Below are 18791 nucleotides of genomic sequence, written 5' to 3' on the forward strand. Positions count from 1 at the left end.
GCCCTATTTCCTGTAATGCCACTGTTTGCTTTCTGAATAAGTCTATTGCTTGTTTCAGATGTTTTGGCCAACTCTTCTGAAGCTTTGCCAACTCGCACTTTCACTGAGCTGTAAATGTACTGAAATAGTGCACTTAAAAAAATGTTTTTTTTCCAAAAGACAAGAAATCTTAAACAGAGCATGTCACGACTCGAGCAGTGGAAATTTCAGTTGGTTGCTGGCTGCGACTGACAGGTCGGAGCCGTCTGTGGTGGCGGTGGTTCCTTTCAGAGCAGCGTCACCGAAGACGAAAGCTCTTACGGTAAAGCCGAGTTTCCACTGCGACTGGAAATATCAGTCTGCAAAGCTCCTGGATCTCCTTATTTACCAAAACACATAAGCATGCACTCAAGACGTCATTTTTTCTCCTGGTTTAACATTGAAAATGATTCATGAGTGTGTTGGAGTGTTCTGGCTTGCTGGTGCCCTGTAACATGAACCTGAGAGAGAATGTAAACAAAATCTCTGTGTTCATCTTCATGACTGTTTTTTTTTGTTGTTGTTTGTTTTGCATAGTGGAAATTCCTGTTTACTCTCTGGTAAATAGACAGCATGATTATGTGCCGTTTGCTCTGATCAAACCATACAAGGGAAGGAGAACAGCAGAGGTGTGAATATCGAGCTTGCACAACTGCACACATGCTAAGACTTTCTAAGGTGGTGTTTCAGAGGGTAGCTGCATGAACTACACACAATTAACACTGTGGGGTTTTGTATTTGTACATTTTGGGCAATATATTCATATCTTATTTCTTTATTGTGTTGCTTTTCATCTTAGATTGATATAAATAATAATGTTTCATTTATATAGCGCTGCCACGTAAGTGTGAGGTTACAAACTGTGCACTCACACACACACACACACACACACACACACACACACACACACACACACACACTTTCAGGAGTTCAGGAGAATCAGAATAGTGTTATGATTATAACTCACTGAAATGCATTGCGTAAGTATTGACTTACTGCCCTGAATATCTCTTAGTGCTGCTAGATCAGTCTATCTCTCCAGCTTACTAGAAGAAAACAAAAACAATCCTAGATTTCTGTTCAGCACGGTATCTAAATGAACTAGGATGAAGTCCACCACAGAAACAGGCACACAGTCATTATATAGTAGCGAAGATTTCATGATTTTTTCATTGGTAAAGTTGAAAATATTAGATGTGAAATTCAGACTATTAAATTAAAAGCAGATAGTTTTATAACTAACCCTGTAGATGATAATATAGCAATATCTGATCAACGATTAGAATGTTTCACTCCCCTTAGAGAGACCGAACTAGCTTCATTAATCTCTTCAGCAATATCATCAACTTGTATACTAGATCCCTTACCTACATGTTTCTTCAAACAGATTATTCCAGGAGTAATTGAACCCCTTCTAAAAATAATCAATTCTTCCCTTAGCACTGGCTATGTACCTAAATCATTTAAACTAGCAGTTATTAAACCCTTGATTTAAAGACTTGACCTCGACCCCTGTCAACTGTCCAGCTATAGACCAATATCAAATCTCCCCTTTATCTCCAAGATATTAGAAAAGGTTGTAAGACAGCAACTATGCTCGTACCTATATAGGAACAACATTCATGAAATGTATCAGTCAGGATTTCAGCCTCATCATAGCACAGAGACAGCACTGGTTAAAGTAGTAAATGACCATCTACTGGCCTCTGATCAGGGTTGTGTCTTCTTGCTTGTGTTACTTGAACTTAGTGCAGCTTTTGACACTATAGCTCATACTATTCTCCTTGATAGATTAGAAAACGTTGTTGGCATTAAGGGAACAGTCCTCTCCTGGCTCAGGTCTTATTTGACCGATCGCTATCAGTTCATATATGTAAATGGTGACTTCTCCATGCATACCGAGGTAACGTTTGGTGTTCCACAAGTTCTGTTTTCGGCCCACCGCTTTTTACTTTATATATGCTACCTGTGGGTCAAATTATTCGTAAACATGGAATTCCACTGTTATGATGATGATACACAGCAATATTGTCATATCACCAAACCAGTCAAACCAGTGACTACATTTCCCATCCTGCACTGCGGCCTACAAACAAGGCTGCCATGGACTACACTTCCCACACACACACACACACACACACACACACACACACACACACACACACACACACACACACGTTCACCTTCTCCGGAATTCTAATCACACACACCTGTTGCCAATCTCACACTCACTCACTCACTCCATGCTATAAAAGAGACTTTTTGAACACCATGACCATCACTGTACCATGTGATATTACCCTGTTCCTCGTTTTGTTTCATGGTTCTTGATCTTATTCTCGTTTCTCGTTCTCTTCTTGCTTGCCCTGTTTATCGCCTGACCCTTTGTCTGTTTCTTGACCTCGCTATTGTCTCGTGTTTTGGATTTGTCTGCCTGTCTATCTCTCATTAAACTCTTATCTGCATTTGCATCCGTCCTACCTTCATTACGAGGAATATGTGACATATATGTTTCAGCAAAGCCAGACAACACACAGCAGCTGCATAAAGTTGAGAAATGTGTAAAGGACATTAGACGTTGGATGCTTTTTAACTTCCTTCTACTTAATTCTGATAAGACAGAAGTACTTGTACTAGGCTACAGCAGGGGGAAGAGCTTTCTCTTACAAAGCCCCACAGTTATAGAACAGCATTCCAATTAGTGTTCGGGACTCAGACACAGTCTCTGTGTTTAAGTCTAGGCTGAAAACATTTGTTTACTCAAGTTTACCATGAGTAGACTTTCTTTTACACAAAGTACGCAGTCTTATAAATCACGGGATAGTAAGCATACCTAATAATCTCTCCCTCTCTTTACCTCCCTCTCCCTTCTGCTTCTGTCGAGCCACACATGATTTTATGGAGATGCCAGTGATCCTGACCCTTTCTGCTCTCCAGACCTGCCTGATGCCCTACCTCTGGATGGAGCACTCATCAACTGGAGGATACATTCAGCTACTGAGGACAGCCCCAAACAGTGCAGCCTGCAGACTGCTGAGGATGGTGCCACTTGAAGTACCATGGAAATAGTTTTGGACCTCAATTTCACATGAACAATTGCACAATGATGCTGGGACTACAGTCGCTGCTATGGCATTAGGATTGCAATTACCACATACAAGTTTGAACTCAGGTCTCCTTTAGTGAACAGTGGACTAGTTCAACAAACAGACTTCACATAAAAACCATAATGAACTTTCCTTTACTTTCACACTATCCATTGTTACCCAGATGAGGACGGGTTCCTTTCTGAGTCTGGTTCCTCTCAAGGTTTCTTCCTCATATCATCTTAGGGAGTTTTTCCTCGCCACCAATAGGGATAAATTCACACACTTAAAATCTGTATCCTGTGTTTATATGTTTCTCTAAAGCTGCTTTGAGATAATGTCCATGGTAAAAAGCGCTATACAAATAAAATTGAATGGAAATTGAATTGAATTGAATATGTTATTTCACATAAGAGATCTTTACATATAGTCCACAAAACACAATAATAACTGAATTTACACAAATGAACCAGTTCAAAAGTTTACACACGCTTGATTCTTTTTTTTCCAGTTTCATTTTTATTGAACATTTCTGCTGTTCATTTCTGCTGAACATTTCTGCTGAACTAAACATTTCTGCTGAACATTTCTGTTGAACATTTCTGCCAAAACACACGCTTGATTCTTAATACTGTGTGTCATTACCTGGATGTTTTTATGTTCTGTGAGAGTTATTCATGAGTCCCTTGTTTGTCCTGAGCAGTTAAACTGCCCACTGTTCTTCAGAAAAATCCTCCAGGTCCTGCACATTCTTTACTTTTCTGCATATTTGACATATGATGTTGAGATCCATCTTTTCACACTGAGGATGACTGAGGGACTCATACACAACTATTACATAAGGTGCAATCTTTTTTTTTTAATTTAGTCTTGCCCTTCAGACGCTAAAGAAGATATTTACATGTTTCCCAGAAGACAAAATAATAACAATTTACACCGATCATCCTGTCCAAAATTGATCCCTCTGATTATTATTATTTTTTTTTCACTATTAACATTTTGCAGATCCTGCAAGGTGTATGTAAACTTGTGACCGCAACTGTAGATACACCTGCCCCAGGGCAGCTTAAGCGTTCATGAGAGAACATACCTAATGTCACGAACCTCGAATCAGCACGGAAGCAGGAGCGGGCGGCAGGTGTAGAGCGTGGTATCGGGAAGTACAAGAAACGTAGTCGTAAGACAGGCAAAGGTTAAGCGATCGGACGAACAACACAAACGGGGTCAGGCAGAGAGCGTAGTCGAAACCGGAAACAAGGGTCGAGGATAACAAGAAGATAAACTGACTGGAACGGCTTGGTATCGCAGAGAAACGAGTTGACTGAGCATATACTTCGCGTGGATTCTGGGTGAATGACTTCCCTAAGTACTAGCGGTGAGAGTGTGTGTGTGTGATTGGTGCCAGGTGTGTCCGATCAGAACTCCGGGGATGGTGAGCGCATGCGTGCATGAGAAGTGAGTGTTGCATCTTGGGAATTTGAGTTCTGATCGGACTGAGCTGTGACACCTAAACAATCAGCATCATGAAGACCAAGGAGCTACCAAAACAAATCCAGAAACAAACAAGTATCTGACAAGGTTTGGTGACTAAAACAATAGGCCAAAGTTTAAACATCCCATGGAACATCACTGAATTCATTATTAATGTGACTCAGTCTAGTGGAGGCTGAAAAGTCAGAGAAGCAACCTCTCTGAAAGAGGTGGACTTCCTTTGGAAGAACATAGTATATAAATATTGTCTCTCTGCCTAAGTTTTTTTTTAGCCAGCTGCCACAGGAAGCAGAGCACACATCACTGGGGTGTTGCTTTGGCAGATGGCTCACCAGACTGTTAAGTGCGGCCGTCAGTCAATTCTGCGAGGAACGTAGGGGCTGATATGTCGTCATAAACCCTCCATCAGAGTGAGAGCGTTTTTATGTGTGAGTGTATGTGACAGACATCAGGATTTCGGCATCAGACTCCCGCTCGCCATCTGTGCCTCTGCTGCAACACTCGAGATGTTTCTGATCAACCCTCCTGTTACACCCACAATTCAGAGCCGACTCATCTGGAGTGTCCTGCTTTATAAATTTCCGGTTAATGTGTGTCTATGATGAAACGTGCTTTTCTAGATCATTGCTTTGATTGGGAAAATGGAACATGTTTTTTTTGTACTATGGCAGCTGTATCTTTGGATGTTACATGTTCAGTAACACGTTCAATGAAGTGGAGGTGCTGCTTCATTTTCATCTCCTGTATGCCTCGCAGTCTGATAAAAGAAACATTAAGCATGCAAGAGTCTTGGCTTCTCATGGAGGTTTTTTTATTTATTTTATTTTTGATATTTTTTCAGTCGTAGAGAATATGGTAATGAATAGTGGTGCTTTTATTTGGTTTGTTTTCTCGACGTTTCAAGCTGCTTTGTGTTTGTCGGGTGCTCTCTTTCTCAGAAGAGCACTTTTCCTGAACCTTTGATGAACTTTATTAACAGCTATAACCTAAAGCGTTCCATCTCCATCAATCTCGAACACTAATCCGATGTTCACAGGCCATGTTTTTAATTGAGATCCCAGTTATCTGAGATGTAAATATGACAGGGATTTAATTATTTACTTGCTTTCATGTTAGTACAAAGTAATTAGATGTTTTAACAAGAATTTGTGATTTCAGCTATGAAAGAGTCCAGGGAGACCACATGCCTGCTGGGTTTTTGTTAATTTCTCTTAATTAGGTCGGACAACACGCTGAACAGTATACTCATGTTTATGTTTTTTAATTTTTTATTATTATTACTATCATTATCATTATAGCATAACATTTTCCAAAGAAATGTCTGAAAACCTGAAAAAAAGTCACTTTTCTCCCTTAATATGTTTTTTATTATGTATAATTGAAGTATGTATTACATACAGATTTTTATTATTATATGCTGCATATTGAATTCCAGTAATGTTACACATTTAAGGCAGGACACTTAATAAACAGTAGAGTATTAAGCCGTTTTAATATTATCTAAACAAAATAAACTCACTGTTTATTCCTGAAAAAGAAATAATGCAGATCTACCCAGCACAAAATGTCACACGCCTAATGCATGGCAGTATTTTGTTCTACTGAAAAGAGCCTCAGTCATTATCATTAGCTCTAGCTTTAGACACAGAAGACAAAACAGGAAAATATTCTGACAAATAAAGTCCACTTTCACACTTGTGACCTTTTCAGACTTTCTGTTCTTCCTTGTACTTGATAGAATCTTGGCCAGCTTTGTGCATGGATCATATTCTACCTCATTTGTTGCTTAGTATAAATGCCAGATTCACGTACGTACAATAAATAAAATGCAATGTCTAGCATTCCATGTTATGGTGGCAAGGCCCCTAGACAAAAGGGTCGAACTGATCAGTAGCCTGCAAGGGCATAAGGCTTCAGTCCTTCAATGAGTTGTTTGGAAACAAAACATTATCCTCTCCTCGGTCCTCCAATCTCTTATCAGTGTAAAGAGATTGCACACATTGTTCCAACTGCTGTTCATCCAGCTTTCATTCAGCCCTCTCTTCACAAGAGCAATTTTCCTTTTCGACCAACAAGAAAAATGGCTGTTTGTGTTTTAGGGTTTTGATGTGGTGTTCAAAATGTGTAATCATGGCGCTGTTGCTCTCTGGAAGCCTCCTCACCTTCTTTTCTCTGCATTGTGTGCTGATTTCCACCCCCCAAAAAAAAACCCCTAGGCCAATTAACCTCCTCCTTGAAAATCAACTTGAAAGCTTTTCCATTAAATGTTTCCCTTATACACATCAACTAAATAACGGCTAAGCTTTAAGCCTTCAGTAATCAGAAAGTGTTTGTTTTCCAGCATAAAAAGCCAGCTAATAATTTACTTCCTAGCCTATTGCAGAGAAAGGGGAGGAAGTTACATTGTCTATATGCTAATTTGGATGTGAAAGATCTCTGACACAGGTATGGGGTCAGCAGTACTAATCACAATACTTCCCTTATTCCCTTATTTTTTACCTTTCTGCAGCTTTATTGGCCGTGTGCTGGGGGAAGCGCAATTTATTTCAGTTGATAAGAACCTGAATAATAATCGAATGAAAATAAGAGCTGATCATAAAACATGGGTCATAATAAAAATATGGACCTACCGAATATGGGTCAGATTTCTTTCTTTCTTTCTTTCTGTTTGTTTGTTTGCTTGCTTGCTTGTTTTTTTTCCCCCCTCGGTTAGGTTATTAAGTTATTGCTTTTTGGTGTATCACCGACAGTTTATCATCATCGTTTCACATTTGCACTTTCCTACAGTTCGTTTGAACAGATTTGAGTTGAATAACTAATCCATCTCTTTTACAATGATGGATATGAGAAGCTGGATTTGGAACAGATGAACTCTAATCAAAGCACAGACAAACACTGCCCCCTACTGAAATAACTGTGTCATGTATAAATAGCATTGATTAACACTAATTTCACCCACTTGCCAAATTTAATGCATAAAGTTAAATATATATATATATATATATATATATATATATATATATATATATATATATAATTTTTTTTCTTTTTTTCATGTTGTGTGGGTAGTAATATTCCCCAGAGTCAGTCATGTGTTAGTACAGGACCAATGCATCCTGTATCCTGTAACTAATTTCAAGATTCTCAACAATTCTCAATTTATATATATATATATATATATATATATGTATATATAGATGCATCGGTCCTGTACTAAAACATGATTGACTCTGGGGAATATTGCTACCCACACAACACGATATTTGGATTTAGTACAAATGTGTGTGTGTGTGTGTGTGTGTGTGTGGTAGTTATATGATTTTATGCATTGTGCTTCCACCACATGATTAGTTTATTAGATAACTGCATGTGCAGGTGTACAGGTGTTCCTAATAAAGTGATTTTTATATATATATATATATATATATATATATATATATATATATACCTGCATTCACTGCCCATTTAATCAAGTTAACCTACTACACATGTGCTGTGTGTGGGTGTACAGTTACTGAGTTTATCCCCTATGCCTTCACGAACAAGGTATGCGTGTCTAATAATGTGGCAAGAATGTGCTTAAAAATCCCAGCAACGCTTCTTCACCTGATACACTCATAACAGCACTACACACATTAAGATCACACTAACATGTTCGTCTCACTGCTGTGCTGAGAATAATCCACCACGCTAATAATATCTGATGATTGCAGATCCTACGGAGGTCACTGTCTATTAACAGATGGAGCAGATACTGTAAGTTGTAGGGGAGAGTGGGGTCAGTTGGAATATTTGTCACGTTTCTATGAGTAAAATATTCTTACGCTTCGTAGTTTAACCAAGGAAAAGTACTACTGCCTGTTAATTGTTCATCTTTTTATTTAAATACATTTTTATGTTGATATCAGCGGATATGAGGGGTCAAGTTGTATCACTTTGAATTAATTCAGGTCTGTGGGATATATAAGTTGTTGTTTTTTTTTTTTAAATGTCGTAAAGAACACTTATGTGGTATGTACAACTTTTCCACATGATGGTGGAAGGTTTTCTAGAAAATTTTCAGGTGGGGAGTCATTTTTGTGGTTTGTTAAATACAAAAGCTTAAACACTTGTATAGGTAACACTGTTACAACCGACGTGACACTGTCAACCATTCTGAAATCTGACATGCTAGCTAACCAGCTTAATTAGCACTGTCCTTATCCAGAGCGACTTACAGAAGTCTCTATCAATAAATACATCCCGATACTGGTTCATTAGGTCACAGACTAAAAATACCATCAGTCTTAAAACTCTTTTGGGAGGTAATTATTTATTTATTTATTTATTTTAAATATAAAAAGTGCTAATTTAAGTACTTTAGGAAGAGCCTTTAATCTTTAGACGTGGTTTGAAGACATGCTCGGACATCTGCTCGGCCGTCAAAATGGTCTGGACTTAAATAGCGCTTTTTTAACCTTAGCGGTTCTGCAAAGCTTTACACTTTTTCGCATTCATCCATTCACATGTACACACACACACACACACACACACACACACACACACCAATGGTAGCAGAGCTGCCATGCCAGGTGCTAGCTTTGGAGCAACTTGGGGTTCAGAGTCTTGCCCAAGGATACTTGTCATGGGACAAGTCATGTGGAGCAACTTGGGGTTCAACTTTGGAGAAACTTGGGGTTCAGTGTCTTGCCCAAGGACACTTGTCATGGGACAAGTCATGTGGGCTGGGAATTGAACCGCTAACCCTACAATTAGCGGACAACCTGCTCTACCACCTGAGTCAAAGCCGCCCACTAGGGGAAGTTCATTCCACCACCTAGGTGCCAGAACAGAGAAGAGTCTTGATGCATGCCTTCCTTGTATCCTGAGAGATGGTGGGACCAGTTGAGTGGTGCTAGAGGATCAGAGGGAGCGTTGGGCAGTGCAGGGTGTGATAGGTGCTTTGAGGTAAGTGGGTGCTGGTCCATTTTTGGCTTTGTAGGCATGTATTAGAGTCCACTAGACAGTGATCAAAACTAGACGGTTTTGGTTTTATATGCATAGAAAATGAACACATATTTCATAATACTGTCATACCTTAGACTTTTGATGGCAAATTCTTCAGCACATTCTTCAGATAAATTCTTCAGGTGATAGTAGTCTCTTATTACTTGTCAGATTGTATGAAATTATTCCAATAAAGTTGCCATAAAATTTGTTCTCCATGACAGTTTATATGATGAAGTTCCTCTAATGATAGACCTGCGATGAAAGAAAATGAGTTCTGAGTTCTGCTCACCTCATAAATCAGCTTAATCATGGCTCATTCATAAAACAGGGTCATTTAAACAGAAAAAGAAAACGTTATTTTTTTGTATTGTTTTTTTTAACTGAAGAAGAGACGTTTGGTAAAATACAGGCGAGATTAAATTCGCCAAATGATCTTGAGGTCATTTTTTTTCTCTGTCAATTAGCATGCGTTGTAGCTCCGCCCAGCTGTATGAGGGGCTGGACATGTAGGCTAGTGATGTTACATTATCATATTATCGTGAGCAAGTCAGTATTTCATATGATGACTTGCTCAAATTTAAGCATTTTAAGATGTCCTGTGAGATTTGTGTAATCCTAAACTGTCCTCCTTTTACTAGCAGCGAAATTATTCAAAAATTCCTGACACTGCCAGAACTTTGTCATCAGCCGTCTTCGGTCGCAATGACACTAAATCGGTTTCATTATGCATTCTAAGGCAAGCAATCATGAATCCCGGCCAAAGAATTCTTGTATGATGTGCGATTTTCCTCTGCAACAGCACGATTCAGCCAAATATCATACAGTCTCCAATACAGCTGGTTTAAATCGCTGTTCTTTGCAAGCAGGCAAAGGAGGCTACTGAGCATGTGCATTGCTGATGACTAGAGCAACTGACCCCTATTACAACGGACACCACTCTCCCCTACATAGCAACATATGAGCTACACGCTGTAAGTACATACCTATAAACTTCACCCAAATGTTACATCCACAATTAATGTGTGGCCAAAAGTATGTGGACACCTGACCATCATACCCATATGAGCTTCTTCCCCAAACTGTTGCCAACAAAGTTGGAAGCACACAATTGTACAGAATGTCTTTGTGTGCTGTAGCATTAAAAATAATTTTCCCTTCTCTGGAACTCAAACCTGTTCCAGCATGACTATGCTCCTGTGCACAAAGCGAGCTCCATGAAGACATGGTTTGAGAAGGTTGGACTGGAAGAACTCGAGTGTCCTGCACAGAACCCTGACCTCAACCCCACTGAACACCTTTGGGATGAACTGGAACACCGACTGAACCCCAGACCTCCTCATCCAATAACATCACTAACGCTCTTGTAGCTGAATGAACAAAAATCCCCACAGCCATGCCCCAAAATCTAGTGGAAAGCCTTCATAGAAGAATGGAGATTATTATAGCAGGAAAAGGGGGATTAGGCACATGTGATTGAGATGGTCAGGTGTCTACAAACATGATATAAAAGATAGATGTACTTTTGGGTGTATAAACTCTTGCCTCCTAGTGCTGCTCATGAGCGCCCCATACTGCGCATGCGTAGAAATGAGCCGGTCCGGCGCGAGACGGAGAAAGACGTAGAGAGAGAGAGAGACAGGCAGAGAGAGAGAGAGAGAGAGTCGAAGCAGTTCAGAGTGGTGAGGAATAGGGTCTCGAATGCTGAGAACAATGCAAAAGTTAAATAACTCTTGAAATGCGGCAAAATAATGAAGAATTTGTAAAAACACGGAATCTAGAAGGCGTGCTGCTGACAAACTGATAAAGTTTTTTTTTTTTTTTTTTAAACAAATCAGTTGGTGAAGAGGACATTTTGGACGCGTCAAACTTTTTGCATCAGTTTAAAAAGTTTTTTTTTTAGTCTTTCGGGAATGTGTGATGCTTCTCTGATGGGATGAATCTTCTGTGCGTTCAGCTGATCATTTCTACTGTGTTGTTATGAGCACGCAGGAGGAGTGAGCGCTGGGAAACAAATGCTTTGCGCTGTTTTACCGATGACAAGCCCGGTCTGTGTAACGCACGAGCCCTGAACAGGACCGGTCTGTGTAACGCACGAGCCCTGAACAGGACTGGCTCGTTGTCTTGTTTTGTTTTGGGTTTTTTTTTGGAGGGCTAAGTGGAAGGGATGGCTGGCGTGGTGCGCACCCTGAGCCGGTGTCTGCTCCCCGCTGAGCCCGGCCACGAGAGGAATAACGGGAAAGACGGAGCGCGCGAGCGGGACGCGACCCAAGCGCGCGAGGCCAAGCGGCGGAGTCGCGAGATCGATTCCATGCTTGCGCGCGAGAGACGCTCCGTGCGCCGCTTGGTCAAAATCCTGTTACTGGGCGCAGGAGAAAGCGGCAAGTCCACGTTTCTCAAACAGATGAGGATTATTCACGGACAAGAGTTTGACCAGAAAGCGCTGCTGGATTTTAGAGACACCATCTTTGAGAATGTTATTAAGGTACATTTCAGAAAAGTACTAAACAACAACAACAACAACCCTACTACTCGCCTACTAACTCACTTTCTTTCAGCTGGATTTTCAATTCCTATATTTTCCAGAAAAAAAAGGTTCCTAAGGGGTTCTTTGGATGGTTCTAGCTTCTCAAGAAGTTTTACTTGGGACCCTTAGGAAGCACTAGGGGTGGATACACTCCAGTCACTCTGATTCGATTCGATTTGATTCACAATACTTGATTCGCGATTCGATTCTCAGAATATTTTGAACAAAACTTGAACGAAGAAAAATGATGACTGAAAAGTACGCTGTTTTATTTCTGAATCATAAACGATACAAAACGATGTGCATTTTTGCCTGTATGAAATTAAATAAATAGAATTATTCATAAGAACGTAGTACAGGTACAACCGACTGAAACATAATGAGCTCTGTAGCAGAATTAGAGCTCTAAAGTCGGCTAAAATGACCGGTTTCTTTAACCATTATGACATGGTCGTGTAACTGCATAACGTATAATGTGCGTTTGTCGTAGCAACCTGGAGCTATGAGATTGTTGGACGGTTCTCCACAAAAGAACATGAAAACGTGACCCGCGTGATCTGTGTATATTTTAACAGATTGGACAGATTGCACAGACTGGGGCCGTGGGTGTTCAAACGCTGCAACTGCATTACAGGCAAAATGAATAGAATGCTAAAATCCATGATGTGAATCACACATTTCCACGATGAACATCATCACATTTTTGCATCGCGATGCATCATTACACCCTTTCTTCACAGGGTTCTACGTAGAACGTTTTAGGGTTTCTCCAGGAGGACAAACTGAAGAATTCTCTAGGGGGCTTGATGACAATTTTTCTAAGTGTCTACCTCATTACTTGTCTAGTCTGTCTCCCAATTCAAATCAATACAGCTTCATTGGCATGCCTCTGTCAAGTTCTACATCAAGATCGCAAAAGCATAAAAACCGAAAACTAAGTGCTTTCCTTTCTAAGTATAGCCCATTTAGAAGGCTTAGAACTCTTGACCATTCCCAAAACCCCTGAGGAACCTCTTTTCGAAGAATGCATAACACAAGATAACAGTCTACAGTATGTCTACCTCTCTGTCTGTATCTACACAATGTCTCTCATAAGATATAGCTTACAAGACACCACTCCAGTCTTGACAGCATCCTGGGTTAGTGACTTGTTTATCATGTCTGTTGGACAACCTGTGGTTCTGATTCAACTACTCAGAAAATCCTGCTGCTACAACAAGAACCCTATGTTGTGCAGAAATGTGCTTTCTGCTTGGGTTTTCAGTGGGTGGAAAAGTCATGCAATAAGCTGCCAAATCTGTAAGTGTGTGAAAGTTTGTGTCATAATCATGGTAAATACTGTAGGTAGTACTTACTTCCTAAAGCCACCATTACATTTTCTTTAATCATGATTTGTATCTACAGCTATTTGCAGCAAACTAATCCCCAGAATACAGGGAATACATGTGGAGCCTGATTTATGGCGTGAAGGGTCACGTAAATGTAGCCAGCTGTGTGATGGATTCAGACTCAGGTCCATGCGCCATGTTAGTCAAAGTCATGTTTGTTTTAGGTGTCTACTGCTTCCACGAGCTGACTGACAGAAAAAGTCATGGGATTGCTGCCAGGTCATTTCCCTGCAAGCGGGTCCTGCTCTGGTTGCTTTTGTGTTTAACAATGGCTGTAATTCCAGGAAGAAAATGTGTGTGTGTGTGTGTGTGTGTGTGTGTGTGTGTGTGTGTTTGTTTGGGAAGGAGGAGGCGAATGAGATAGAGAAGTATGAGAGGAATCCTTTGCCTTGTGTCGTATGATCTGTGTGATATACAGTGTTCCACATTAATGGGTTAAATGGCCAGGGGAAGAAGAAAGCTTGTTACATGAGTAGAATAGTAGCTTCGTGCCTTAAAGCGCCCCGGATTCATTTGGCAGTCACTTCTCTGTTTCTCTCCCTCGCACAGCTGCCGTTCCCTCGTCAGTTTGATCAGTGTCTTTCGGCGCCTATATGAGTCTCCTGGTCTCTCACTGGGAGTTGCAACAGATGTTCCTTCCCTGTCAGATGCAGTGGAGAGAACTGATCTGACGTCCATTTTATGTTTATCGACTCTCTACAGACATTCAGATCTTTCCTACTTTTTCACTAGGTGTCCTTTGTAAGTTTGGAAAACACGTCCAGGTGAAGCAGAACTTCACAGGACCCTAAATAATAATAATAATAATGTCCGATGTCATATTTCATCTTCTCATCCAGTGATCAAGTGGTGTATGTTCTGGCTCCTGGCTCTTTCAACAGGAAACTTTCTTTCCTTGGCTGTAATTTCACCTACATTTTGGTCAGAAAAGAGTGCTGGTAATTTGGAGGTTTGGCTCTGCAGATGCTTTTTACTTTATATGGAAGAGAGAGGAAAAGCTTATTTTCGCAAGGGAGTGCACATAGCTCTACGTGCGCCAACTCCTGATTTTCTTTATGTCTATTTTGTGGCATTAAAGCCTCTGTCAACATGTTAAAAATATCTCTCATACTAAAGATCAGTCACGTCAAGCTCTAGTGCGTAGAATTTTTGTTGTTGTTGTTAAAACGGAACATTAAGTCATGATTATTGCGTCAGGAGAGAAAATACTTTATAATCTGATTTTCCTGAGCTGGTCATGTCAGGTGTGTCGGATTGGATTTCACAGGCTACGCATCATATGCAAGCACAGATAAGTCACATGTCTTTAGGCTCCTTCATGCACTAAAAAAGTCTGACTAAACAGTGATTGGCAAGAGCTTCAGCCAATCAGGAGAGAGTGAGAGAGCGAGAGAGAGAGAGAGAGAGAGAGAGAGAGAATGTAAACAAAGCAAAAGGGCGTGAGAGAGTGTCTATGATATTATATTATAAGGCACAGGTTCTCAAACCTGTCCTGGAGGACCCCCAGCACTGCACATTTTATATGTCTCCCTTATCTGACACACCCATTTCAGGTCTTGCAGTCTGTACTAATGAGCTGATGAGTTGAATCAGGTGTGTTAGGTGAGGGAGACATACAAAATGTGCAGTGCTGGGGGTCCTCTAGAACAGCTTTGAGAAGCACTGCTATAAGGCAAACATGGATTCCGGACTGGTGGGTTTCTTGCTGAACAGGTTATCTGTTCTTGATTTGGTGGGAAGCTACTGAATGATAGGTGATAGTCCTTGTTGCGGAGTATTGTGATGGGAGGTGTTAGTAAGTTTCTCACTAACTCAATTTCTAGCAAGAGGGAGTAATTCGACCCTTCTACTCATATCTACTTACTTACTTCTACTTATATCAGGGTTATTTATCCATCCATCCATCCATCTTCTATACCGCGTATCCTCTTCAGGGTCACGGGGAAACCTGGAACCTATCCCAGTAAGCATCGGACACAAGGCGGGGTACACCCTGGACAGGGTGCCAATCCATCGCAGGGCACAATGACATACACATTCACACACCCATTCATACACTACGGACACTTTGGACACGCCAATCAGCCTACCATGCATGTCTTTGGACTGGGGGAGGAAACCGGAGTACCCGGAGGAAACCCCCGCAGCATGGGGAGAACATGCAAACTCCGCACAGACAGGGCCACGGTGGGAATCGAACCCCCGACCCTGGAGGTGTGAGGCGAACGTGCTATGCTATATTTTAGCTATCGACCTGCGTCTAACAACTCCAGAAATGTGCAGAGACTCAGGAAAGCCCTTATATTCAACCTGTGATCTGGTGCATGCAGCGTGCTGTGAGATTTTACAGTGGATCGACCATTTTCCCTTCAACCAGTGCTTATATTTTAGCTAGCTAGTTAACGTGAGGTGGCTAGTTAATTCTGTAGGTTATATGTTGTTTATGTTTCGGCAGAACGAGCACAGATACACTGTACAGGTTTATTATTGGAATAAACATTCTGAAAATAGTGAGGGATTAGCAGTATTATTCAAATGAAATCATGCTAATGAGTCCCTATTGTCTTTTCCTTATAGTAGAGATGCATCGATAACGATATCGGTAATGTGTATCGGAAGGCTGCATGCTCATTTACTCATACTCGTAAGAATGCTCAGTTACCAGCTATTATGATAAAGAACAAGCCTAGTAGTCCAAGTGCGTGAACATGGATGTGTGCTTTTCATGGCCGCTATGTAAACCGATGAAACCTAAACAGAACTAAACTAAAAACGAAACTGGTACATGACATCTGTTATTGATGAATAATAAGTTGGTTCCTAATTTCAGTATCAGTATCACATGCCAAAAACATACCCCAGTACTCAATCTGAAACAATCTGTATCGGTGAAGTCTTACTTTATAGTTAGTCATTTTAGCATTTTTGGACAAAACAAATATGTGCCTGGGCAGGTCAGGGTGTCTGAAACGGATCCCTCATATAACAAACGATTTCCCCTGCAATCGTCCAGAATGAGCAGAGCTAAAAGCATCACTCTGTTGGACCGAGGCTGATTGTGATCAGATCCTCCTGCCAGTCCCCTGTAGAGGATCCGGGGAGCAGAGAGCTGAAACTGAGCTCTCTTTGTGGACGGGACCCTGGGAGACAGTTCTGTTGCCTCGCAGACACAGGAAGCGCTGAGGTCAACCTGGTTTATTTGCAGCAAAGCATTTGAGGCACGGGGTGATAGGCGAGCGATGATAGCACAGTACGTTATTATGAAACGGGGAGTCAGATATAAAGAACGATGCTTTTATTTGGTGTCCAGTCCTGATTCCCATGCACTGCATGTTCTTTGTATTGTCCTTACCCTTACATTCTTTAGTCTTAGATATCTCAGTCAGCTCTAGAAAGGGGATTTTTACTCTAAAAAGTTTGCATGCCCTCCCCATACTTCGGGGGGTTTCCACAGGTACTCCAGTTTCCTCCCCTACTCCAAAGACATGCGTGGTAGACTGATTGGCATTTTCCAAATTGTCTGTAGTGTGTGAATGTGTGTGCAATTGTGCACTGCGATGGGTTGGTACCCTGTCCAGGGTGTCCCCCACCTTGTGCCCTGAGTTCCCTGAAATAAGTTCCAGACTCCCCTGTGACCCTGTGTAGGATAACCGGTATGGAAAATGGGTGGATGGATGAATGGCTGGATGGATGGATGGTGGATGGATGGGTGAATGGATGGACAGATGGATGGATGGATGGGTGGACGGGTGGATGGATGGATGGCTGGGTGGGTGGATGGATGGCTGGGTGGGTGGATGGATGGGTGAATGGATGCACAGATGGATGGATGGATAGGTGGATGGGTGGATGGATGGATACTGTCCCAGACCTGAGCAGAGAGCTGTCTAAATGTCAGGAAACCCCAGCTACATCAAAAATTTGCAGCCATACTGGCCCATGTGTGTTCTCAATGTATTCTTGATGGAAACAAAGAGTATAAGAGAAACCTAAATTCCCACCGGATTATGGAGCTATGGGGTATAAATTAAATGATTTGACTTTTATCACTCATTTAGCGTTTGCTAGCTAGTGTTAACTTACTGTGGTCCAAAATTGTACACTACCATACTAAATACTTAGCCATCAAAATGGATCTCTATTTGTTACTTCCTATAGCGAAGCACTATTTAGCACGACGGTATACAGCATTGTGAACTGTATCGTGTTTCCTACGCTGCATATTGGCACAGTCACAGCAAGTACGCAAATTCAGCTCTTGTATGATCTACGGTTTTCAAATCTGCATAAAACCAGAGGGAGTTTTTGTCACCATTAGACCGTTTGTTTTCGAAATATTAACCAGTGCCTGGCTTCTGTAGCACATCATTTGTTGACGGTTTATCCAATCACATGCATTTATGTAACTTATTTAGCTGAAGGCAGCTCATCAGACCAGAGACTAGCTTCAGGCAGAGAGACGTTAACTCAGAAAGGGGATAAGAGACTCTTTGTTTTATTTACCCCCATCTAGTCTGATTACTGAACTGACATCTAGGCTTGTTTAAAGAAAAGTCGATCACTGAAACAGAATGTTTAAAGATGACTACACAGAGAGGTATGCGCTTGATCTCTGCTTCAAGTCAAAAGTTGTCGAACAAAGTATGAAACAAACCATAGCCGATCAAATGGTCTTATTTATAGCATTAATGATTAAACGTTAAAAGGTAGCTGACATTCAGTTATGCAAGGGATTTGATAATCAACCTCTGAGATAGCAGTAGAACGTATGTGCTGGCACTAATGGCTCCTTTAATATCGCTAAATGGCTAAATGACTCTGAAAAAAAAAAACTTAAATACGTAAATAATCTGCCAGTAGTTCAGTCTATTTCCGCGCAGTGAGGTGCCAACACCTCACAGTATAAACAGCTAATAGCTGTCAGAAAATGCTCCTAACGGGAGAAAGAATCCCTTCTGAGGGTTGTGTTTGTGAGAGAGGAAGAGACAGTCGATCTGGCAGCGTCAGCTAGATTGAGTCAAACAAGGCCTCCGTCAGTAAGGTAAACGTCTCTACAGGATTAATGGTGTGAAACCGAGAAGTGCCTTTTTAGGTCTTAGGAGTTGCGTGAGTGTTTTTGGCCTGGTGAAAGGAGGGGGTTTGCCAGTGCCCTAGTCAAGGTCAGAGTAGGATGGCTCCACACTGATAGTGTCAGAGAGCTATGAGTGCCATAGCTTTCAGCTCCACAGCTAGAGGAAATGTCTTTCCTCACACACAGACAGGAAGCTGAACACTGTCATTATCCCATTATCTGTA

General features: G+C 41.1%; 1 protein-coding gene across 1 annotated transcript in view; it reads left to right on the forward strand.

The window, feature by feature from the left end:
* Positions 1 to 10733: 10733 nt before the first annotated feature.
* The window catches only part of gna12a (guanine nucleotide binding protein (G protein) alpha 12a), a 39861-nt gene continuing 31803 nt past the window's right edge, over positions 10734 to 18791 (forward strand). The window contains exon 1 of the mRNA XM_053612324.1: positions 10734 to 12066. Within this exon, the coding sequence (XP_053468299.1) occupies positions 11749 to 12066 (318 nt within the window). The 5' untranslated portion in view covers positions 10734 to 11748. The remainder of the gene's footprint in view (positions 12067 to 18791) is intronic.

This window comes from Ictalurus furcatus, chromosome 24, assembly GCF_023375685.1.
Source record: "Ictalurus furcatus strain D&B chromosome 24, Billie_1.0, whole genome shotgun sequence".
Lineage (NCBI taxonomy): Eukaryota > Metazoa > Chordata > Actinopteri > Siluriformes > Ictaluridae > Ictalurus > Ictalurus furcatus.